Genomic DNA, 25,474 nt, shown 5'->3' on the forward strand with positions numbered 1-25,474 from the left:
AGTCGCTCTCGGAAACGGATGTCTCCACAGGGACGAGAGCAGCTTTCTCGAGAGCGCAACGCCTCCCCACCCGCCTGGCTGAGTCATGTCTGGCCTCGACTGGGGCTGCCCACACCTCTGGCAGGCCCCAAATATCCTGAGCCCGGCAGCCGGGAAGCTGAGAAGGGAGAATCGGTTTCGCTCTCTGAGGATGAACCTGGCAGCTTCTGCGGAATCCAATTATCTTGTTAACTGGGACCCGGCAGACAGGAGGAAACTAACACAAGCCCTGCAGGAAAGATGAGCGATAAATGGGCTTAGGATCCACCATTGAGACTGGGGGCACGATCCACCTGTCCATTCCATGGAGAAATGATGGGATTAAAATATTGTTGCAGGCCACCTGAAAATGTTCTTAACCTGAGGTACCACTCCAAGCGGGAAGGTAAACGGCGTTTCCATGTGCTGCTCTGGTTTGCCAGAAGCGGCTTTGTCATGCTGCCCACATGACCTGGAAGCTGTACGCCGGCTCCCTCGGCCAATAACGCGAGATGAGCGCCGCAACCCCAGAGTCGGACACAACTGGACCTAATGGTCAGGGGTCCTTTTACCTTTACCTTTACCATTTTAGCTAATGGGGCTTCCCACTGCCCTCGTCCGATTTCTGTTCTTATCCTGAAGCAAAGTTCTTAACCCGAGGTACTACTTCCGGGTTAGCGGAGTCTGTAACCTGAAGCGTCTGTAACCTGAAGCATCTGTAACCCGAGGTACCACTGTATTTTTCCATGTATAAGACGCCCCCTGTTTTTTGGGACTCCAAATTAAGAAGCATCCCTCAGCTCTACCCATGTATAAGACGAGCCCCAATTTTAAATCTAATTTTTTGGTTAAAAACCCCCTAGTCTTATACACGGAAAAATATGGTATATACAACCTGAGCCTGCAATGTGGGGGTTCATATCATGAACACCCCAAAAAGCTCTTGTTTCTCCCTTTGGATTCATGCAGAAATCAGCCATGGTTTCTCTCTGTCAGCTGTACTTGGGTAAACTAAGCAAGCCTGGAGAGCTCTGTTGGTTTGAGCGTGATGCTGATAGTGCCAAGGTCGCAGGTTCAATCCCCTTATGGGACTGCCGCCAATTCCTGCATTGCAAGGGGTTGGACTAGATCAGTGTTTCTCAACCTTTTTTGGGCAAAGGCACACTTGTTTCATGGAAAAAAATCACGAGGCACACCACCATTAGAAAATGTTTAAAAAATTAACTCTGTGCCTATATTGACTATATATAAAGTAATTCTCCCACGGCACACCAGGCAACATCTCGCGGCACACTAGTGTGCCGCGGAACAGTGGTTGAGAAACACTGGACTAGATGATCGTCAGGGTCCCTTCCAACTCTATTACGATTCTATGAAGTCTACGAAATTGCCCTGGGCGAGATAAAGCCAATAACCAATTTAATAAATAATAATAAAACTTCGTTCTCAGTCAAATCAATGGGGTTCCAGACACGAAACTAGCATGCAGTGGGACTCAGGATTAACTAAATTCGGATCCAAGCCATTTTCCCTGTACTGTCTACACTGACTGGCAGCTGACTGAGTGTGCTGGGTGGGAAAGCCACCCATCTCCTGCCCTGGAAGAGGGTTGCATTTATGCGTTGCCTTTGCTTCTTTCATCTGGGATGCGCTCTGGCTCCCTGCCTTCCTTTCCTGACGCTTAATTCACCCTGACAATTGAAGTGGGTGCCACGCCGCCTCTGCCTGGGAGCTGCTGGCTTGCGAGGGGAGAGGAATCTGCTCTGGCCTTGTTTATGTGTGTCAAAGGCAGGCAGGCAAACTTACGACCTTCTAGAGGAGGGAGAAGTGCCCTTAAGATGCTCCCCACCCTGCCTGCCTCTCTGGAAATCTAGCTGCCTTCTAAAGGTTGCAGAGAGATGCATGCCATGTGTACCTCTGCTTGACAATAGCAACGTGAGAAGAAGCTGCTGGGTCAAACCAATGGCCCATCCGATCCAGCATCCTGTTCTCACAGTGGCCTGGCAGATGCCCCAATGGGAAACCAGCAAGCAGGATTCGAACACAAGAGCCCTGTTCCCTCCTGGGGTTCCCAGCAACTGGTGCTCAGAAGCACATAGCCGCCAACATTTCTCCGTTGAAAATAGGGACACGCTGTTCCATAATAATAATAATTTTATTGCTTATACCCCGCCCATCTGACTGGGTTGCCCCAGCCACTCTGGGCACCTTCCAACATATAATAATAAAAGTTTACTAATTTAAATGTTTGTTTGTTTTTAAATAACTATACAGGGCTGCCTTCATTTGTCTTCCAAAGCTTGTAGAGTTACTTATCTCCTTGGCTTGGGGGGGTCGCTTAACTTCATACCTCCAAAATTTCTCCAATGAAATTAGGGATGTCCTAAGGAAAAGTGGGACATTCCAGAGTCAAATCAGAAACCGGGGCATCTTCTGTAAATCTGGGGCTGTTCCAGACCCCACTTGGAGGGTCTGGAATCACGGCTGCCTTCAGATGGAGAGGCAGAACAGAGCCACCTTGGCTAGTAGCTATTGATGGATTTACATTCCACGTATTTGTCTGGCCATATTTGAAAGCCTCCTGTGGCAGTGAGTTCCATAGGTCAATAGGAGTATAGCATCTAGATCAAGGAAAGTAATAGTACCACTGTATTCTGCTCTGGTCAGACCTCACCTGGAGTACTGTGTCCAGTTCTGGGCACCACAGTTCAAGAAGGATACTGACAAGCTGGAACGTGTCCAGAGGAGGGCAACCAAAATGGTCAAAGGCCTGGAAACGATGCCTTATGAGGAACGGCTTAGGGAGCTGGGTATGTTTAGCCTGGAGAAGAGAAGGTTAAGGGGTGATATGATAGCCATGTTCAAATATATAAAAGGATGTCATATAGAGGAGGGTGAAAGGTTGTTTTCTGCTGCTCCAGAGAAGTGGACACGGTGCAATGGATTCAAACTACAAGAAAGAAGATTCCACCTAAACATTAGGAAGAACTTCCTGACAGTAAGAGCTGTTCGGCAGTGGAATTTGCTACCAAGGAGTGTGGTGGAGTCTCCTTCTTTGGAGGTCTTTAAGCAGAGGCTTGACAGGCATATGTCAAGAATGCTTTGATGGTGTTTCCTGCTTGGCAGGGGGTTGGACTGGATGGCCCTTGTGGTCTCTTCCAACTCTATGATTCTATGATTCTAACTATACACTGCATTAAGAAGCGCTATCTCTTATCTATCTTGAATCTTCCAACAGTCCTTGTTTCCAGATTGCACTGTTTGGGAAATATGCTAAAGCAGCCTTTGCTGACCTGCTGACCTCCAGATGTTTTTCCCCCTGCAACGCCCATCAATGGTCCTGCTGGCTGGGGGTCACGGGAGTCAAGCAACATCTAGGAGGCACCAGGTTGGGGAAAGATGACCACAAGCACCCTTGCACAACCGCTTGCATGCACACCTGTTTCCAGGTTGCTTTAAATCGATCCAGATCCCAGGGTGAATGAAAGACTTCCAGAGCGTTTGTCCAATCCAGGCAGTGTCTGCATCGTTGGGCCAGCAACAGCGGGCTTCGGAGTCTGCCGTTCCGTTGCTAGGAAACGATGGCAGCCGAGATGCTCTGTTGCTGGGATGCTGATGCTGCGGAGGGAGATCTGGCGAGGAGAGAGTGCCAGCTTCCCTGTTGCCAGGATACGCCTGTTGTCGGGAGAGAGGGAAGGTGTGCCTTGTTGCCAAGGTGTCTCAGCCAAGCCAAGCCCTTGGTCCTAGCAACAGTGCACCTCTGCTGGTACCCTGTGCCCTTTCCTCCGCAGGGGACCTGATTGGTCCAGGGCAAGGCGCCGAGGCACCGAGTAGCAGATTCCATCCACAGGTGCCATGGGAACTAGTTGGCAGCTGTGGCTCAGTGACAGGAGCAGCTGTTTTGAATGCATAAGGGCCCAGGCCTAATGCTTGGTATCTGCAGGTAAACGTAAAGGGACCCCTGACCATTAGGTCCAGTCATGACCGACTCTGGGGTTGCGGCGCTCATCTCGCATTATTGGCCGAGGGAGCCGGCGTACAGCTTCCGGGTCATGTGGCCAGCATGACAAAGCCGCTTCTGGCGAACCAGAGCAGCACATGGAAACACCGTTTACCTTCCCGCTGTAGCGGTTCCTATTTATCTACTTGCACTTTGACGTGCTTTCGAACTGCTAGGTTGGCAGGAGCTGGGACCAAGCAACGGGAGCTCACCCCGTCACAGGGATTCGAACCGCCGACCTTCTGATCAGCAAGCCCTAGGCTCTGCGGTTTAACCTATAGCGCCACCTGCGTCCCTGCATCCCAGCTCTGCAGGTAGAACTGGGCAAATGACCCCTGTCCGAAACTCCAGAGAACCGCTGCTGGTCAGTGCAAATGATACTGAACTACTCAGTATTGTCCCAAATACTACTATCAGAACTACGATGTCCCAAATACCTCGACAAGGAGGCAGGATGAAAAGTTAGTTCATAAGCCAGTGGCAGATTTAGGCGTTCCGTTAAATAGCAACTGTTTGCCACATTTTCTTAAAAGTGTATTTGTAACACCTGGGAAGGGTGGGGGGAATCTTCTGATACGTACATCAGCATTTTCAGGGCCAGACCAATCCTGAATGTAGCTCTCAAGTGACTTCTTTTCTCTGGCACCAATCGGGGCACAGAGTTGGGGCAGCCCCACAGTTGCTGGGCAAACACAGCCTTTGACTAACAGTCCCAACGAGGTGCTTATCATGTGTCCAGGCAAAAGGTCTTGTCTCCTTTCTTGTTGTGAGGGCAAGGGTCAGGAAGACACCACCAGGTTTAGATCTTGGGCTACTCTTTCCATCCTGCCTAATTGTAGATTTAGCAACAGATATGTTAGCCCGGGGTCATGATTCTCACTTAAGGCACAAGAAGTCCTCCGTTCAGATGGTGCACAAATGCTGCTCGCATGCCTTGCTGGGGAAGAGGCGGGGTTTTTTAAGGACCTCTCCAGAAGTCCTTTGCCTTGTGAATTCATGATGATTTGTGCTCACGACAGTGTCGGGGCAGTACTATGCAAACCTGGGAGAACTTTCTGTCAATAAGAACAGTGGAACAGTCTCCCTTGGAAGGTTTCAGGGGGTTGGACTAGATGACCCTGGGGGCTCCCTTCCAACTCCACAGTTCTATTATTCTATGTATACTCTTGATACTGTTTTCACCTGCAGCAGTTTCAGGAGTGGACATACAGTGGTACCTTGGTTCTCAAACGCCTTGGTACTCAAACAACTTGGAACCGAAACACTGCAAACCCGGAAGTAAGTGTTCTGGCTTGCGAACTTTGTCCGGAAGCTGAACATGCTCCGCTTTGAGTGTTATGCTTCTGATGTGAGTGCCACACTGACGATTTGAGTGTTACACTGACGATTTGAGTGTTACATTGAGGTCTGTCAGTTTTTGCTGTTTATTTTGCATTTTTGTTTTTGCGGTTCTTTTGTTTTTGTGACCATGTGGGACCCAGTTCAGCCACTGATTGATTGATGGATTGTGTGACTGCAGTTACATTGTTTATTGCTTTCATTTTATGGATCAATGGTCTCATTAGATAGTAAAATTCATGTTAAATTGCTGTTCTAGGGTTTGTTTTTAAAAGTCCGGAATGGATTGATCCATTTTGCATTACTTTCCCAGGGAAAGCGCACCTTGGTTTTGGAATGGAATTCTGGAACGGATTAAGTTTGAGAACCAACGTACCACTATATTGCTTTGTTTCCAGTCAGTGGATGTTCTGTAGCATCCTCTTGAAGTCCTGTGATATCTTTTTTTTTTCAGACCACAAATGTTACAGTTTATTTTTTGCCCCACTTCTGTTGCATGATAGCACAAGAGGAGCCTATTCAGATGGAAGCGTTGCAGTGAGACTGGGGAAGCATCCGAGAACAACTAAAAAGTTGAATGATGTGTGGACAGTCTGGTGTAAATCCAGCACTCATGCACTAGGAATACTTCGATGACACGCGACAGAAAACACCCACAAGGAAGGCTCTAACTTTCCTGATTTAAAGGAAACCGCAAGAACATAAGAAGAGGCTGCTGGATGAGGCCAATGGCCCACCTAGTCCCAGGGCCATCTTAAGCCCATCCAGCGCCCTGGCGCTAAGGTCCCTCCAGCGCCCCCCTCCAGAGCCTCTCCAAGGGCCGGGGAGTGCCAAGCGGACCGCAGCAGCAGCAGCGGGAGGCCACCTCCGAGGACTCTGCACTGCGCTTCCTTCTCGTTTCCCCAGCGCTGGGTTCCGCTCATTCAAGCTTCGCCACCAGCGTGCGCACCGTGAAACCAGCAAGAGCTGCTTGGGCGCTGTGCGCGCGCTGGTGGCAAAGCTTGACTGAGTGGAACCCAGCGCTGGGGAAACGAGAAGGAGGCGCAGCGCGGAGTCCTTGGAGAAGGAGAGAGATGCGGCGCAGCCTCTCAGCTAGTGGAGTGTAGTCCTGGCCAGATCGCCGGAACCCAGCGCTCACCTGGCGCCCTTCCAGCGCCCTCCAGCGCCTGGCTCCATGGTTCTCCGCGCCACTAGCCTCTATGGCAGTTTCTAGCAGCTAGTATGCAGAAGCATTGCTGCCTCCAATTGCAGAGGGAGAGCAATAGGTATCCTGGCTAGGAGCCATTGATAGCCTTATTATTCCTCCAAGAATTTGTATAATTCTCTTTTAAAGCTGTCCTGGTTGGTGGCCGTCACTGCCTCTCCTGCAGGAGTGAATTCCAGAGTCTATTTATTTTTACTTTCTTATTTATAAAAAACATATGCTGATATTTCATTAAAAAACGCCAAAACTGTTTACAACAAAAGTACATAAAGCTGTACAGTAAAAACATGTTAAAAAGTTGAAATCAGTAAATCAGCATAGTAAAAACTATGTGCTGCGTAAAGAAGGGCATTCTTTTCTCCGTCCTGAATCTTCCAGCGTTCCGCTTCCATGGATGTCCACAAGAATTGCTCACTTCTGGACCTTTTCCAGACTCCACAATATCCTGTTTGAGGTGAGGCAACCAGAACGGCACACAGTATTCCAAATGTGGTCACACCACAGCTTTGCAGAACGGCATCGTTGCAATAGGCCGTTTTATTTTCAATTGCTTTCTTAACCATCCCTAGCATGATATCTGCCTTTATTTTTTTTTTTGCAACTGCTGCACACAAGGGGCTTCTCTGCAGGCATGGCAAACTCTGAGGTTTGCAAAAGCACCAAATGAACAAACCCCCGTTAGGAAAAAAAAGTTGCTCCATCCCCCTTGATCTTTTCCGTTGCCCTTTTCTGAACCTTATGGGCGGTTTTCACAGCAGCAGTGGAGCATATGCCCACGCTGCCCAGGGCAGGGACGCTCCCGAAGGGGGTGGAACGTGCTCCCGAGGTGGGCGGGGCATGGAGGGTGCCCTCCCAGGCACCGGATAGCCGCTCGGGTGCAAAGAGAGGCACACACCCTGCGGCCAGGGGCCGAGTGAGCCGCCGATGGTGGACATTTTTCAGGCTGCCCGCCCGTGACTCTCAAGCCTCCCCCAAGCTGTAAAAACAAAGGGCAAAGGAGGAAATGCCACCGGCAAAGCAGCACGGTTCCCCCTTCCCCTGAATCATAGAATCATAGAGTTGGAAGTGACCACAAGGGTCATCCAGTCCAACCCCCTGCCAAGCAGGAAACCCCATCAAAGCATTCTTGACATATGCCTGTCAAGCCTCTGCTTAAAGACCTCCAAAGAAGGAGACTCCACCACACTCCTTGGTAGCAGATTCCACTGCCGAACAGCTCTTACTGTCAGGAAGTTCTTCCTAATGTTTAGGTGGAATCTTCTTTCTTGTAGTTTGAATCCATTGCTCCGTGTCCGCTTCTCTGGAGCAGCAGAAAACAATCTTTCTCCCTCCTCCATATGACATCCTTTTATATACAGTGGTGCCTCGCTAGATGAAATTAATTCGTTCCATGGGTCTTTTCTTATAGCGAAAAATTCTTCTAGCGAATCCCATAGGAATGCATTGAATTTTTTTGAATTTTTTTTTGCCCATAGGAATGCATTAATTGAATTTCAATGCATTCCTATGGGAAACCGCGATTTGCTAGACGAATTTTTCATAAAACGCATTCGTCTAGCGAGGCAAGCTCCACTCGAAAAATCCTTTCATTAAGCGGAAATTTCGTTAAGCAGGGCATTCGTTAAGCGAGGCACCACTGTATTTGAACATGGCTATCATATCACCCCTTAACCTTCTCTTCTCCAGGCTAAACATACCCAGCTCCCTAAGCCGTTCCTCATAAGGCATCGTTTCCAGGCCTTTGACCATTTTGGTTGCCCTCTTCTGGACATGTTCCAGCTTGTCAGTATCCTTCTTGAACTGTGGTGCCCAGAACTGGACACAGTACTCTAGGTGAGGTCTGACCAGAGCAGAATACAGTGGTACTATTACTTCCCTTGGGAGTCACAGGCGGGCAGCGCAGCAAATGTCACCCTTCCTCAGCAAAGACACCTGGGTCAGTCCGCCCCCACCGCCCCCTTCCTCCGCCCCTGTTTCACAGACCCTCCAAGTGTCCCTATTTTCTAGGGACGTCCCTGATTTAGAGAAGCCGTCCCAGTTTCTGATTTGATCCCAGAACGCCCCGCTTTTCCTTAGGATCTCTCTGTTTTCTTTCGAGAAATGTTGGAGGGTATGGATTTATCTGACCCCCGAGCCGTCTGAAGGCAGCCCTGTATAGGGAAGGTTTTTAAAAAATATTCAGTGTTTTATTTTGTTTTTATAGATGTTGGAAGATGCCCAGAGGGGCTGGGGCAACCCAGTCAGATGTGTGGGGTTTAAATAGTAAAAAATAGCATTATGGAATGGGACACCCCTATTTTCATTGGAGAAATGTTAGAGATGATGTTTTCAGCAGATTTAGGGGAAGAAGAGAAGGAGGAAAGGAACAGCAGAGGTGAATTTGGGGGGAAGCTATTTGGAGTGACGTCCTATTTCCCTCCAAGCACCTCTGGGATCAGGCAGGGGATATGTTTGGTCCAGCCGGGAGCTCTGCTCCCCGCTGCAGCCTTGACAACAAGTGTGGGTGGAAGACGACATCAGCTCTGGGTACGCAGAGCCCTGGAGACAAGGCAGAGGTTCAAGGTGATGGAAACAGAGGCATCTTCGTCTAGGTTTGGATGCTGCGTGTTGCTGTGGGCCTCTGTCTCTCTCGTAACAGGATCAGAGCTGTGGGATTAGGCCACGCGTCTCAAGGCTGCGAGTTGCCCCGCAGTTCGCCCAATCCGCTATGCCCTGCCTGGTGTGATAGTCTTTAATAAGCCACACAAACAAGGGGACCAGCTGCCCGGCTTAATCCGCTGGTGGGCTTGCTTTCTACGGCTAAGGGGATTGGGCCGGCTCCCTTCTTCCCGCACGCAGGGGTTTGTTTGGCTGTGCAAAGAGCCAGGATGATCCCAGCCCTTCCGGGGCCTGTTTGCCTGTTGGCTGCGGATCAGTGCAGTTGTCAGGAGTCAAGAGGGCCGGCGACACCGCCCTGTTGCCGTGGAGACAGCATCCTCGTGGGGATGCTGGTGATGTCACTGAGATGCTGTTGGCAGAGCCCAGGGAAGATGCTCGGACTCTGGCGACCATTTTCTAGGGGAAATCTTCAAAAAATCAGGAGCCGAAATGTGTTGCACTGGGGGTTCTGCCTTGGATTTCTCAAAGAAATAAAAACATTGAAAGTGGGCCCCTTCTTTATCTCCAAGAGAGTGGATTAAATAAACCTGAGCACTGACGTTCTGTCCGTATTTCCAAATTAGTTTCTGCACCTGGAATGGTTGTGTGACTAAAATAAAGAAAGAGAATAATCTGGTTTGAGGGGTTCCCGGAAGAAGCATCTGGCTGGCGACTGTGAGAACAGGAGGCTGGACTAGGGAGGCCGCTGGCCTGATCCAGCAAGTTCGTCTTGTGCTCACCACCCCATTTTCTATTTTTCTTTTCCAAATGACACACATCGTTCTGCTGGATCCTGAGCAGGCTGCATGCTCATCAGGGTGCTTGCAGGGGTATTACCCCTTTTAGGTTTTGGAAGAGATTGGTTTTGGAAGAGATTGGTATGAGGAACGACTTAGGGAGCTGGGTATGTTTAGCCTGGAGAAGAGAAGGTTAAGGGGTGATATGATAACCATGTTCAAATATATGAAAGGAGGTCATATGGAGGAGGGAGAAAGATTGTTTTCTGTTGCTCCAGAGAAGCGGACACGGAGCAATGGATTCAAATTACAAGAAAGAAGATTCCACCTAAACATTAGGAAGAACTTCCTGACAGTAAGAGCTGTTCGACAGTGGAATTTGCTACCAAGGAGTGTGGTGGAGTCTCCTTCTTTGGAGGTCTTTAAGCGGAGGCTTGACAGGCATATGTCAAGAATGCTTTGATGGTGTTTCCTGCTTGGCAGGGGGTTGGACTGGATGGCCCTTGTGGTCTCTTCCAACTCTATGATTCTATGATTCTATCTTTGATTGATCTTTACAAAAAAGAAAAAGCCTTGCAAACTGCAGGGGTCCCCCCCCCCGAGCAGACCAACACCTCCCTCCTGTTCCTCAGTTGCTCCATTTCGTCTCCGAGTCTGCCGTCCCCTGTGTCGCCTCTGAGCCAGGAGGCTCCAAATAGCTTTCATGGTTCAAGTCTCATCCATGAACTTGTCTAATCTCACTACGCAAGGCAGCAGAGGATTCCATAAATGAATTGTGCAACATACACAAAGGAGGGGGGAGAGGAGAACCACCCGGGATCCAAAGGACCAAGAGATCCTGAAGCAGATCTATATGCTTCCCTCGTTCCTGAGGAAGATCTTCGCTTACCACCTTCTTTCCTGTCGGGGAGGGGGGGGGCACCATTTTGTGTTTTGCCTCAGGTGCCTAAATGTCTTGGGTCGGCCCTGCAAAGAGGTGTGGTTTTTGTCTGTATCTGTTGCCAAGCATTGTCAGTGGACCACCCAGAGTTCTTGCATTATAGAGAAGGAGAAAGAAATGATCTCGCTTTCTCCACATCAGGCATCAAGTTAGGAACCTGTGGTGCCCCCTCCCCATTTCTCATTAGACAAGACTGAGGGGACCTTGCTTCTGTTTCCTGCTCAACCACGACCCGGGACGAGTCAGCTGACCTACCCCGCAGGGCTGTTGTGTGGATTACAGTGTGCACTGCCTTGGACGAAAGACAGGATGCCAAAGCAGTTCAGTTATCAGTTAAAACCTTATCCTTTGCGGTGTCTCCCATAAGGCAGGCCTGGACCAGGAGTAATTGCTCATATCTCCGGCAGGGCTGGATATTGCTCCTGTCTGAAACCCTGGAGAGCTGCTGCCAGTCAGTGTGGGCAATATGTAGCTAAACTGACCCAATGATCTGATTTGGTGTAGAAGACACTTTCCTATTTCCCCCAAGAGAATTGCTTTGCAATGAGGCATGCAGAAGATATCGTGTCTTTGCTTTGGTTTATCAGAGCCCACCAGGAAGGCTATAATCAGAAAGGTTTGGGGATGAGCCAGGAATATCCGTGTGTACCTTAACAGGTGCTTTCTTCTCTCAGTGGGGCAGCCTTGGAGGCCAGACTGACTGGCAGCAGCATTGTGCGTTTTGACCAGCAATGAAACCAGCAACGGTGAAGCAATAGGGCTGCTAGCACATTTGCAAAGCTAAGCAGGGTCTGGTCTGGTTTCAAACTGGATGGGGAATCACATCTTGAGATTGCTGCAATTGCAAGGGGTTGGGCTAGGTGACCACCCCTTCCAACTCTATGATTCGATGATCTGCTTTGAATGAATGCTCAGGGCATTTGGCAAAGGCATTCAGTGGTAGAATCTCAATGCAGTGTGTGTCTCACAGAGAGAGAAGAGAGCTTAGGGTTTGAATGAAAGGAGCTTTTAGCTAGATCTGGGGGTGCAATATTAGGGGGAGTGCTAGAGATCCCCTACTCGTTTTGGAGTCAGCTTGCTTCCAATAGGTTCCGCTTTGCAAATATGCAAACATATATGGCTCATACTGCAGGCGCCACTTCTCTCTCTCCTCCTAAGGGCATCCAATCAGTCTGCGCTTCGCTTCAGGAACTTCTCTCCACCCCAGGGAAGTGGGAAGCATGAACATTAAGAATTGATTCAAATCCCAGCTCTGCGCAAACTCTCTCTGGCTGTTCTTAAGGGAGCCAATCTTTGACCGATTCCTGGAGGGTAAGGCTCTCTCGCGTTGGCTACTACTATCCTCGGGGACAGCATTCTCCCTCCACTGTGGGAGGCAGCATGGGGAGAGCATGGTTCTCGCACTCGGGCCCTGCTTGTGGACTTCCCAGAGGCATCCGGCTGGCCACTGTCAGAACAGATGGCCCATCTAGTCCAGCCGACCCGATGCCTCTGGGAACTCCAAGACCTGCTCTTGCACCTCTTTCTCAGCCTGTCCTACCCCACAGGGTTGCTGTGAAGATAAAATGGGGACAAGAGCAGAATAGCAGAGGCTGCCTTGGGCTCTATGGAGGGAAAGAGGGGTGATAATGCAATGGTGCATAAGAAATACACAAATTAAGAAATGCTTTATTTATGTATTACTTTGGCGCGAACGCTCTTCACACCCTAAAGCAGGGGGTGGGGGACCAGTGGTGCCTTCTTAGACTTGAAACCCCCCTCAGCCCCATCCAGCAGGGCTTCTGGCCAGGGGGATTGTGGGAGTTGTAGTCCATCAGCGTCTGGAGGAGGGGGGCTACAGATTCCCCCCAGAGCACCATAAGTCATTGATTCAACTTCGTTGTTTTGAGCAGATTGAATCGCATTAAACCATAGGACCCTTCGCTAGAATAGAATCATAGAATCATAGAGTTGGAAGAGACCACAAGGGCCATCCAGTCCAACCCCCTGCCAAGCAGAAAACACCATGGGTTGGACTAGATGACCCTCGTGGTTCATTCCAACTCAACGATTATACGATTCTATGATAAGGAGTGCCTTCCATCAGCTTCAACTGGTGGCCCAGCTACGTCCCTATCTGGACAAGGATAGCCTAACTACGGTCGTCTATGTTCTGGTAACTTCAAGATTACTGCAATGATTTATACGTAGGGCTGCCCTGAAGACAGTTTGGAAACCTCAGTTAGTGCAGAATTCGGCGGCCAGGTTGCCCAGTGGAACAAGACAGTTTCCTGGTCCCACTGCACTGGCTACCAATGAGTTTCCGGGCCCAATTCAAAGTGCCGGTTTTGACCTATAAAGCCTTAAGCGACTCAGGACCGCAATACCTCAAGGACCGGCTCTTTCCCTATGAACCTACCTGGACCCTCAGATCATCTTCTGAGGCCCTCCTTCGTGTGCCTCCTCCTCGAGAGGTCCGGAGGGTGGCAACACAAGAACAGGGACTTCTCTGCAGTGGCTCCCTGTCTGTGGAATGCTCTCCCCAGGGAAGTTCGCCTGGTGCTTTCATTATACACCTTTAGGCGCCAGGCAAAAACATTCCTTTTTAACCAGGCCTTTGAGTGACCTGACATCCAACACCTTTTTAGAATGTGGCTGGAGTTTTTTTTTTTTGGGGGGGGTATATTATTGGGTTATTGTTTTTATTCTGATTTTATATATTGTGATCTTTTCTGTGCACTGCCCTGAGATGGTATATAGGGTGGCATATAAATTCAAAATAAAAAAATGAAATAAAAAAGGAGAGCCTGATTGCGGGCATCCTCTTCTCACAGGAGCTACCCAGATGCTCCTGGAATTCAAAGACATGTTTCCTCCATTACTGAAAGTGTTAGCTGTTGTTGTTGTTGAAGGGGTCATCTTTATGTGGGGGGGGGGCGTCGGCGTATGGAACCGCCCAATTTTTAATTATTATTGTTACCTGTCGGGGTATTTTGCGTGAGTATCGTTAGTTTTCTTCTGTGAAATGTTCCTTAAGATTTCCAAATGTGCTCCCTGGGCCCCCCAAGAGCTTGAGGGACACCAGGGCTGGTCTACTTGGCAGGACTGTTGGGAAGATAAAACTGGCGAGGGAGCAGAAGGTCAACGTCCCCTCTCCCTTCACTCTTCGGACGAAAACCAACAATCGTGAAAATTGTGGCAACACAAGAACAGGCCTTTTCAGTGGTGGCTCCATGTTTGTGGAATGCTTTCGCCTGAAGCCATCATAATATCGCTTCAGGCACCGGATTCAAACTTCAAGAAAGAAGATTCCACCTAAACATTAGGCAGAACTTCCTGACAGTAAGAGCTGTTCGACAGTGGAATTTGCTACCAAGGAGTGTGGTGGAGTCTCCTTGTTTGGAGCTCTTTAAGCAGAGGCTTGACAGGCATATGTCAAGAATGCTTTGATGGTGTTTCCTGCTTGGCAGGGGGTTGGACTGGATGGCCCATGTGGTCTCTTTCAACTCTATGATTCTATGATTCTAAACCTTTCCTCCATAACCAGGATTTTGGCCTTTAACTACCTGTGGCCTTTTAAAATTGGGTGAGATGTTTTTAATGTATTTCCTTCCCCACCCTCTGGTTTTAATGCATCTATGTGTGTGGGGGGGGTGTTTGTTTTTTGCAAGTCGTTTTGGGTTGCAATAAGTTCTGCAGCAGCAGCAGCAGCAGCAGCAGCAGCAGCAGCAGCATCTGGTGCTTCCAGGAGGCTTGCCATCATTTCCCTCCCGGACATTTGCCTTCTGCCTCCTCTGGAGTAGGGCTAGGGGAGCCAGCTGGATGTAGCTCAACCCTCTGCACTACATTTAAGCCAGACTCCTTGGTTTGCAAGACCCTTAAAGATACCTTTAAAGTCAGTTAACTCTTTGTTTTGCTTTGTGATTGTAAGCCTGTTGTTGTTGTTGTAATACTGAATTTATTCTGTGTTCCCCAAAGTGTTGATTTCTGGTCATTTCTGAATAGGCTGACATGCTACGGTATGCATTTCGTATAATTTGATGGGGTTTTTTTGGCTGCAAGCTGCTCCGGACACAGCCAATTGTGGGAAAAGCAGCACGCAAGTAAATTCAACCAACCAACCCATTTAATAAATCATAAAATCATAAAAGAATAATAATAATCAACAGCCGACACATCAGAGCTCCAGACTAAGAACACACTTTATTCCAGGGTTACAACCACCATTTCACCATTTCCCGAGCTAGTCACAGAACCACACGGATGGCTCAAGTGCCGTTAACGTCCCCCTTTCAAAAAAACTTCTACAAGCCTATTTTCTTCTTCTTCCAAGACGACGGTCACTACTAACACGACATTTACCAAGAAGGAAACCCAACGGCGCTTTCTAGCACCACTTTATAGGTGGAACGTGATTATTATTATTATCATCATCATCATCATTAATCATCATCATTATTATTCATTCTGTTGCTGCACCTGCGGAGAAAAACTGTCAAGCATTGGGAGAGGTTTAGAAGAAAGGGGTGGGTGGGGGGTTGCTGTCCCCCCCCTCCCCAGGCCCCCTGCTGGCCACAATCTGTGGAGTTTGTACCTGAGAAAGAGTTTTATTTTTATTTTTTTTAATTATTATAATATTTTATTTTTAAGTCATCGACAAACCACACACCCACGCACGCACACCCACGGAAGCAAAATTACAGGCGGCTGGACTGCGGGGGTGGGGGGGGGGAGAGGTTATTCACAGTGGAAAGAACGGGGGGGGGGGAGAGAAGCAAGCTCCAGACATCTCTAATGCACTAACATCGCACACATTTCTTCTTGTTGTTCATGTGAATTCACCACTGAGCACCATTTTTATTTTATTTTTATGTTCTCCCCTTACAGACACAACACCCCACCCCACTCCCACCCCCGAGAAAGAAAGAAAAAAAGAGAGAGAAATCATATAAACTGCTCCGAGAGAGAGTCAGGGCAAGAGGAAGCATTGGAGAGAGAGTTTGTGCTTGAAAGTCAGAAGGAAGGGCGGAGGGCGGGTGGGCAGTCGGCTTACAGACCCACCTGCCCAGCCTCCCCGGGGTTGTAGTCAGAGACACAGCAGGTTTTGATCCTGCTGGGCTCTGGGTCCTGAGGAAGGTTTTCTATATATATTTTTTTGCCTGATAACATTTGTAAACTCTTGAGTAGCACTTGAGGCCAGGCTGGTCCCCATGGACATGGGGTGGGGGGCCCCTGCGGGCAAGGCCAGAGAAGCACCCGTCCGAACTGAGGACAGGCGCGCAAGACAAAAAATAAGGGTTTTTCGGGGAGCAGACACTGGCAAAGATTTCAGAGGAGCTGGCAGGAGGGTTTTCTGCGTGGTTCCGCACGGGGCTGGATTCTGCACCCCACTCTCCCCTGCTTTGATAAGACCAGAGTTCTCGACACCGGAGGCCCTCCTTGGCATGGGCTAAGCGCGAAACAGGAGGGCCCCAAACGTAAAAGTTTCCTAGCCAGGGCTTTGCCCCGAGACACATGATGAAAGACAAGAGTAGCTTGAGGCATGGGCAGAGTGCTTTCTGCGCCACGCTCGGTGAGTGAGTCGAGAAAGGCAGGCCACCCGCCCTCCGTTTCTCAGGCTGGGGTGGAAGTGGTGGCAGGGCTTCCGGGTAGGAGCAGGCGGCTAGACAGCAAGGGTTCGTCAAGCCCCGAAACCTCTCCGTATGACATTTGGCACAGCTCCCTGTTTCTGGGAAGGAAAGAGCAGGTGGGGCTCGGGTTCAAGATCCCAGTGGTGCAGCTCCGTCCCAGAAGAACGTGGGCTGAAGCGGAGAACGTACTTCACAGCCATCTTCCCGGTCGAGCTCGGGCAAGAGCGTTTACCAGCACAACCTGGAGGTTTAAACCTGCAACCTTCTGCATTCAAAGCAGGCGCTTTGCCTCTGAGCCCCTGCTCTGCATGCAGAAGGCCGTAAGGGTCACTGCGGCGCATGCAATTTGTGCATCTGGGTCATCTCTTAATTTCCCACTGACACCGGGGGAAACCACAAGGAATGCCAACTTTTCGGCGGCTTTACGGGGCAGCACAATATGGGGACTGGCTCTCCATGCTTGGGACAGATTCTGGTTTCTAAACGAACACGGGAAATGGCCTGATCCCGGGTCACTCTATGGGCACATAGGAACACACGCAAGAAGGAAGTTGACTTATCTCAGACCATTGGTTTATCTAGACCAGGACTGTCCACACTGACGGGCAGCTGCTCTCCAGGGATTCAGCCTCTCCCTACCTGAAGATGCTTTTGGGGACTGAACCTGGCAACCTTCTGCATGCAGGGCAAATGCTCTACCCCTCAGCTAGGAGCCTCTCCAGAGTCTTCCCCATCACCCACCATCAGGTCCTTTTTTAAACTAGAGATTGAACTTTGGCATGCAGACCGGCCATGGAGAAGCGTGGGGGGGGGGCAGCGATGGGGGAATCAGACCCACAGGAGAGGATCTTGGAGACTCCACGACTGCCCCCCCCCAAGGGGCTGCAGCACGAAGGGTCCACAGACCCCAGCATCCCCACAGAGGCTGCAAAGACCCTGGAATGCATCTCCCACTCACATGGCAACCTCAGGAGTGGAGGCCTTTGGGCTGTTTTCCCCCAGAACCGCAGAACTTTAGAGTTGGAAGGGATCCTAGCCCAACCCCCTTGCAATGCAGGAATCGCAATGCAATAGGCAAAGGGACAGCTGCAGAGACTTCTCGCATGCACTAGCCATGCGAACGAAATCCAGAGCAGCAATCAAAGGGACTCGAATGCAAATCCTGGCCAAGACAAGTCTTATACGCATCTTACATGAGGATTGGGAAAGAAGCCACGGAGAGCCCTCGAAGGGGAGCTGTGCTAAGAGACCCCTTTGCTCCTCTTGGCTGGAAGGCCAGTGCAATATAGTGATCAGAACAGCCTTCTGCCCCTGCTCCCCCAGACTAGAAATCCCATCATTCCTGATATTGGTCATGCTGGCTGGCGGGGGGGGGAGTTGGAGGCAAACAGTACAGTATCTGGAGGCTTCCGGGCTGGGGGGGGGGCAGCTGGGTTGGAACGTTGAACTGGGGGGACCCAGCCATGAACCCCTGCTCAGGCACGAAGCGCCCTGGGGCGTATCTCTCCTCCTCTCCTACCTCACAGGGTTGTTGTGTGGCGATAAAACAGGAGGAAGAACCCCACATGCTGTCGCAAAACTCCTGGGATGGAAAGCGAGATAATCACTTGACAAATCCAGAGGTCTCTTGCAAAGAGCCAGGACAAAGGAAAGCAGCCACATTCAGACAATCTAGCATCCGAATGATATTGTGCAGTTTACCGGAAATGGCATGTTCATCAAAAACCTGCTTCTTTTTAAGGCTTTTAAGCAGAGCTCGGGTGGCCATCTGCCAAGGATGCTTTAGCTGAGATTCCTGCATTGCAGGGGGTTGGACTAGATGACCATTGGGGTCCCTTCCAACTCCAAGATTCTATGATTCTGTGTTCTCTGGTGGTGTCCAGATGAGGATAAAAGGGATTGTCCCAAGCGCAGCAGCGGTCCTTGGGAGTTCCTAGAGCTCTGGGAATGCGAGCGGGCTTTCTAAGATTAGCAAATATAATTAGCAAAACTTGCTGTGTCTAAAATAAACTGGGAATGGAGATTGCTCCAGGGAAGGGATTTTTTTTTTTATTAAAAGAAAACAGCCCTGAAAGCTAGGCTCAGCTGTTTTGAGGGGCGCAGAGACACAAGAAGAGGCCTCCAAAGGCAACGGACAGTGGCTTAATTTCAGCCTCTGCTTTCAGTGCCAGGGTTTAGCCCCGGAATATAAGCAATTGTGACGAATTGGACTCTTACCCCCAATAATACGTTTCTGAGCTGCCAGTCAGTGTAGGCAGTGCTGAGGCAGATGGCCTCCAGGCCTGGCTCAGTCTAGGGCAGCTTCCTTTGTTCCCACATAAATGAGACCCAAGCAGAAAAATGCCCTGGTGGATTCTGCCTCAGGGAGGTGAAAGGGACACCATGGGGTCATCTAGCCCAACCCCTTGCCATGCATGTTCATTAGCATTTTCTACGGGTGCATCATGGCATTTCTGGATGCCCTAGTGCCTTGCGGAGAGTAACAGAGTGAGGCAGCTGTGGAGGCCAATGGCTTCTGCCTTTCCTTACACTCCCAGCTGCCCGCAAGTTGCTCATTCACTGGCGCAATTCATCCCCGTTGCTGAACACAGGCTCCTGAATTGCAGACAGCCTCCTCCTCAAGTGCCATGCTTGAGTGGAGATTCCTGCCTCGCAGGGGGTTGGGCTAGATGACCCTTGGAGCCCCTTCCAACTCTACGATTCTATGATCCTCCCAGCCTTGCAGGGGGAGCAGCCCTTTTGGAGAAGGCCTGTACAATTTGTAAAGCAGAGCTTCCCTTCCAACGGCAAGCGGCTGATTCCATGAATGGCACTTTCCTGCTCTGAGGTAGCCTTCCCCAACACGGCGCCCTCCAGATGTTCTGGACTACAACTCCCAGCTCTCTGAGCACCACCTGGGGAAACAACTGCTGGAGCTTCTGCTCCCCGCATTCCACCCTGTGGGCATTTCCATGCTCCAGCCAGTTGCACACATCAAGTTTAAATCACGCCCCTTGCCCCTCCCCCCAAATACTTTGAAATAATGAACTGTGATTCCTGCATTGCCGGGGGTGGACTAGATGACCCTTGGGTCCCTTCCCACTCTACAGTTCTGATTCTATAAATGTGAACGTAACACTTAATGCCAGTCAGAATGTCCATTTGGCTGGCAAATGCTGTTTCCAATACCATTGTATCAGAAACACACACAAATTTAACAAGTGTGCCCCCTCCCAAAGAGGTCCAAAATGTGATTTACAATGCCTTCCAGGCATTAAGTCAAGCTTCAATTTCCTCATCTAGGCCTTCCTTCCCCTAAGCAGCCTCTCCCCCCAGGCAGATAACCTCCACATGCTATATGTACAATAGACCACAACTCCCATCAGCTCCAGCCAGCTGCCCCAGAATAAAACTACAATTCCCAGAGTTCCTTGCTGGAGGGAATAACCCTTTAATGTCACCTTAAGTGTGTAGCACAGGGAACGCCTGTATTTGGGATGGGAAAGTGAAGCTGGAGTTTAGTGATCTGTAAGGCTAAACTGGGTTAATTGCCATGGCTTGGGAATCACAGTTCTGCAAAGCTCCTGGCAGGACCCAGCAGAAATGTATTTGTATCCTCAGATAACTAGAATCCCTGGAGTTTATTGCAGAGGGGATGTAGCTCAGGGGCAGAACATCTGCTCTGCATGCAGAAGGTCTCAGTTTCAATCCCTGGAATCTCCAGGCAGAGCTGGGAGAGAGAGAAATGCATCCGAATCAGGAATCCAGACTCATGAGGGCTGGGGTCTTCACTTATTTTAAAAAGAGAAGCCACAGCTCAGTGGCAGGACACCTGCTTTGCATGCAGAAGGTCTCGGGTTCCATCCACAGCAGCATTTCCAAGTAGGGCTAGGGGACAATCCCCTGCCTGTCACCCAGGAGAGTTGTTGCCAGTCAGTGTCGGCAGTATTGAGCTAGATGGACCAAGGGTCTGACTCAGCACAAGGCAGCTCCCTGGATATTCCTCCCTACAGAGGGGCTTCAGCTGGGGTTACGGGTGCTGCTGTGTGCCCATCTTTCCCCAGCAACCACAGGACAAATCCAGCTGTCCAACAAAGGCATCAAAAGACTCTATTGCGTGCCGAAAAATGCCAATTTTGGAGGCACGCTTCCAGCCAAGAAACCTCCCTGCAACGAACCTGCCATGCCTTGAGCTCCTCGCCCGCCAGAGCCAGTTGTATTTCCCTCCCATGGGCACATGGAGGTGGGAAGAGTTGGCAACACAGAGGGACCCAGCCCAGGCAGAAAACCCTCTCCCTGCTGCTGCTGCTGCTAGCCAGCCGCGGAGACGTCGACTACCCACCTCTCCACCAGGGAAGCCGCTGGGTAGCCTCTGCCGGCAGCAAGCAGGGAGGCTGGATTTGACCTTCGGTGAAAGTCACGGCCCCCTGGAGGTTGGGGGAGTTGCCCTCTGTCACTCTCAGGTGGGCCTGAGCTTCCCGTCCCAGGGACCCCCGCCCCACCCTGAGAGATTCCCTGGCACTAGCAATCTCCTTGGCCAATACCCAGAGAGGCTGGAATGTGGCGGGAGAGGGAGTGGCAAGGAGAGAGGATGCCAACAAGACCCCGGTCTGCTTTGGATGCAGCACGCGAGAGGAAGGAGGGACCCATGGCTCATGCCAGTGGCATGAACCTCTAGGGGGAGGGTGTCCTTTTGGGGGGTGACGGTGTCAGTGGGGGAGACGGGAACCGGCTGCCCAAAGAGAGGAGGGCATGTGCGAGCATCGGATCCACGTGAACACCACGTGGGCGCCGCCCGGCTGTGCTTTTCCCCAACCCAGTTCGGGAGCGTGTTTTCGTGCGAAAAACAAAACAAAACAAAAAAAAGTTATCGTGAAACGGGGACCCGGAAGCCCTGCCCACACTGGGGGCTGGAGACAAGACGGGCAGCAAAATGTTCCTGAACATCTCTCTGAACGCGACGCAATCCAATGGGGGGGTCTCTTTCCTGGGAGCCATTTAAAATGGAACTGAAGGGAAAGGGTTGGCAGTTTGGGGGGGGCAGGTGTCAGGTAAGCGAAGGACAGAATACACCCCCACCCCCACCCCCCGTCTGCCCAACACAAGACAAGCGCTGAAATGGCACGGAAATCAAAGTGGAGAATTGGAAGCTGCAAGAGGAGCAGGAGACTAAAGGAAGGAGCGTGGGCAAGCAGAGGAAGGGGAGAGGAACGGATCGGTGTGGAAGCTGAGATGGAGGGGGGGGAACCTCCGCCTTGGATGGCGGAGGAGCTGGGAAGCAGCTGTGAGGAGGAAGAGGCGGGGGGGGGGGAGAGACGGCTGGAGAGGCTTGCAATGGGGGGAAAACCTGATTAGACAGTCAAATTTCATGGGTAAATAGACACTGCATCGAGCCCGGATCCCTCCGTGGCTCGTGGGGGGCGAGAGGAGATGAGGAGCCCAGCCCCGGCATGCCAGCCCTGCCAAGCCGGAGGATGCCGGCAAAGTGGGTGTGTGCCGAGCGGGGGATGGGCTGATGGAGAGCTCGCCTTTGAATGCAGCCAAGGCAAGAAAATGGAGATACCTGATTCCTGCATGTAAACAGCTGGGTTTCTTTTTTCTTTTTTGAGACAACCTGATTGCGGAGAAGTGAGAGTTTGTTTACCTGGCTGGGGATTCAGTACGTGAAGACCAAGTCTGAGATGCTGGACATCAGCCAGTCCCCAGCTATCATCTCAGTCACCTCCGGGGTGCAATAATCCGGGAACTCAAAGTGAGACGTGGCACCCAGGGGGAAGAGGTCCAGGTCTTTGTCGAAGGCGGACCAGTCCGGCGTCCCGCAGGGCGTGTTCGGCTGGGCTCGGGCGGGCAGGAAGCTCAAGAGCTCTTCTTCAAACTCTTCGTCCGACGAGGCGAAGGAAGACGGTGGAGACCGGGTGGAGGCTGGGGAAGGGATCTCCGAGGACCTGGCCTCGTCCAAAAAGGGCTTGGTGGCAGCAGCGGCAGCAGCAACCTCGTGGTCCTTTGGGTCGCCAGAACTGCCCACCCACGCTCCTTTCTCGCCGCTCGCCGGCAGCACGTGCCAGAACTCTTTGCTGGGAGTTTTGGGGCCGTCGTCAAAAGGCGCCTCCATCAGCCGCGCTTCCAGCGGGTCGTCGTCCAGCTCGGGCGTCGAGCGTCCCTCCTGGCTGCCGCTGCCACCCTGCTTTGGGGGCTGCCTTCTGCTGGACGCCACCCTCCCGAGGACGGAGGGCTTGATCTTGACCGGGACCCTGGGGCGGGACTTAGCGGTGCCCACCTTGCCCTTCTTCCTGGGCCGGTACTTGTAGTCTGGGTAGTCAGCCATGTGCTTCAGTCGTAGCCGCTCTGCCTCCCTGACAAAGGGGATCTTCTCAGAGTCCTGCAGGAGCTGCCAGCGCCGGCCGAGGCGCTTGGAGATCTCGGCATTGTGCATGTCCGGCCACTGGTCCATGATTTTCCGCCGCTCGTTCTGGGACCACACCATGAAGGCGTTCATGGGGCGTTTGATGTGCCCGCTGGGAGTCTTGCACCAGCCCGGCTCCCCTTTGGCATCCTTCAGAAGCAGGGCATCCTTGGGGCACACCTCCCGCTTGCCCTCCGACCCCCGGCTCCGCACGCTCCTCTGCTGGACCATCCTGCCTCCTCGTCTTCCACGTTCCAGGCGCTGAGCCCCGGGTTATTTTCTCATCATCCGGCAAGGGGTGGGTGGATCTGCTGCTCGCTTGTCTGGGTGGGAGAGCTTCTCTCTCTCTCTTCCCCCACACCCACCCTGGCTGCCGGCGAGCTCTGCCCGGGCGTCCACGCCCCCCTTTTAACTCAGTCGCTGAAGCAGCTGGCTGGCAAATTGACAGAAGTGGTTGTGGCACCTCGGCTGGGCAAGTGCCGTGCCTTCCGCAGGCGCCAGACGAGCGGCAAAGGGAGCCGGGCCGGCGGGGGAGAGAAAGAAAGAAAGAGAGGGAGAGAGGGGTGCTCTTTGGCAAGAAAAGCCGGCTGGAGGGCTGAAAGGGGTGGGTGGGCGTCAGCTTCAGGCAAGGGAGCCCTCCGGGTGCTGCATTGCTCGGGGAGATGAAAAAGAGTCACTCCTTCTCCGCTCGGCCGCTGAGCTTTCAGGGCAAGACCTGAGAACGAAGGAACGAAGGGAACGGCAGAGGGTCGGTCTTTTGCCCCTCGGGTGCCCTCCACGCCTCTCTCTCTCTCTCCCAAGCCAGCCAGCTCACGCCCACCCCTCTCGCTGGCTCCTCTCGGCTGCCTTCTCTTATAGCCCATCCCCGCCGACAGCCCCCTCCTCCTCTTCCTCCTCCTCTTCCCCCCTCCCAGACGCGCCCCTCCCCTCCTGCACAGTCTAGGGGCTGCTGCTGCACACACATTGCTCGCTCAGAGTAAACACCCAGGTGCTCATTCTGTCAATGGGAGGCACCGCCCACCCAGGGACGTCATTGGTTGCGGGGCAGGAATGGAGCATTTGCATCCCCCAATAGGGGAGCAACGGGACAGGAGTTGCTGGAGAGAATGTCAAAAACTTTCTCTCCTCCGCCACCATCCTAAGCACAGACTGCCGCCCCCAGCCCACCCAAAGCATATCTGTTATCTGAGATGGGACCCCCCAACGCACCAACGCTCTCTCTGCTTCCTCGCCCCCCCCCCCCAGGATTGACCCAAGGCAGGGGATTTAATCGCCAGACCTTTCCGGTGCCACTGTCTGGCTTTCTCTTCCCGTCAAGTTCACAGGCAAACCTGGTTTGTTTGTTGTTGTTTTCTGCAGGGAAAGGAGAAAGGAGTTTTCGCAAAAAAATGCCAGATTCCTCAGCTTCAGGAAAGTGTGCGCAGATATGCTCTGTGTTTGTTTGTTTGTGTGTGTGTTTGGAGGAATGGACCTTAAAAAAAAAGTTTTAAACCTCGACCCAAGACCGTGCGGGCAAATGCCAACTTTTTAACTGGCTTGCGCGGCAGCGCTGCAAAACGATGCCTGCAAATGCGGCCAACAACCTCCCTTCCCACACCCAGTGCAAGACCCCAAGTTAGCCCTAGGATTCTGTGACAGGCATAAGTCGAGGGGACGCCAAAGGCCATCCGGCTCATCCTTCCTGCGCCCACAGGTCAGTTCTATTCAACCCACAATGTGACACGTGGCAATCACTTTCCTGCATGAGCGCCTTTTTTCTGAAGTGTAAATGCTAATTTGGCATTTTTTAAACTGCTTGCACTTTCAGAAGAGCCCATGGCTCAGTGGCACAGCATCCATCTTGCAAGCAGAATCACAGAACCATCATCATCATTTATACACCGCCCATCTTAGAGTTGGAAGGGACCCCCCAAGGGTCATCTAGTCCAACCCCCTGCAATGCAGGAATCTCAGCTAAAGCATCCATGACAGATGACCATCCGACCTCTGCTTAAAAACCTCCAAGGAAGGTCTCAGGTTTAATTCCCCAGCATCTCCAGGTATGCTCGGGGGAACCTCCTATCTGAAACCCTGGAGAGCTGCTGCCAGTCAGTGTAGACAATACTGAGAGGCCCCAAGGGCCCGACTCAGTAGAAGGCAGCTTCTCTTATGCTCCTAGTAAGCTTTACAGTTCACTTTGATCATGGCACTCAGCACACAACGCTGCGGTTTTATAATCTTCAAGGCTCTTCACCTACATTATCTTGACAACAGCCCTGTAAGGAAGGCCAGCAGTACTTTCTCCAAGCTGCAGGAAGTGGCTGAGAGACATCGGCTTTCCTAAGTGTCAAACTAAGACCTGGGAGACCAGGGTTCGAATCCCCACTCGAAGCTCACTGGGTGACCTTGAGCCAATCCTTGTCCCTCTCAGCTGTCCCTACCTCGCAGGGTTGTAGCGGGGATTAAATGAGGAGTGGGGGAGAGAAGCACGTAAACGGCCTCGGGCTCCTTGCAGGAAAAGGGGAGACGTAAATGCCACAAATAAATAAAACAGTACACAAACAGCTCAATTGGTTACAGTGTGGTACTGATGATGCCATGGTTGCAGGTTCGATCCCCTTATGGGACAG

At 51.5% G+C, this 25,474-nt stretch overlaps 1 protein-coding gene across 1 annotated transcript; it reads right to left on the bottom strand.

Annotated features, from left to right (window-relative positions):
• Positions 1–22,064: 22,064 nt before the first annotated feature.
• On the bottom strand, positions 22,065–23,158 carry SOX12 (SRY-box transcription factor 12). The gene has a single exon (XM_035123490.2). It carries the CDS (start codon positions 23,094–23,096, stop codon positions 22,119–22,121), a length of 978 nt encoding a protein of 325 aa, XP_034979381.1. The 5' UTR covers positions 23,097–23,158; the 3' UTR covers positions 22,065–22,118.
• Positions 23,159–25,474: the final 2,316 nt, after the last annotated feature.

This window comes from Zootoca vivipara, chromosome 7 (genome assembly GCF_965207765.1).
Source record: "Zootoca vivipara chromosome 7, rZooViv2.hap1.1, whole genome shotgun sequence".
Lineage (NCBI taxonomy): Eukaryota > Metazoa > Chordata > Lepidosauria > Squamata > Lacertidae > Zootoca > Zootoca vivipara.

What these genes read in the sequence shown, in the direction of transcription:
- SOX12 (XM_035123490.2), bottom strand. Translation starts at nt 23,096, where the DNA reads ATGGTCCAGCAGAGGAGCGTGCGGAGCCGGGGGTCGGAGGGCAAGCGG.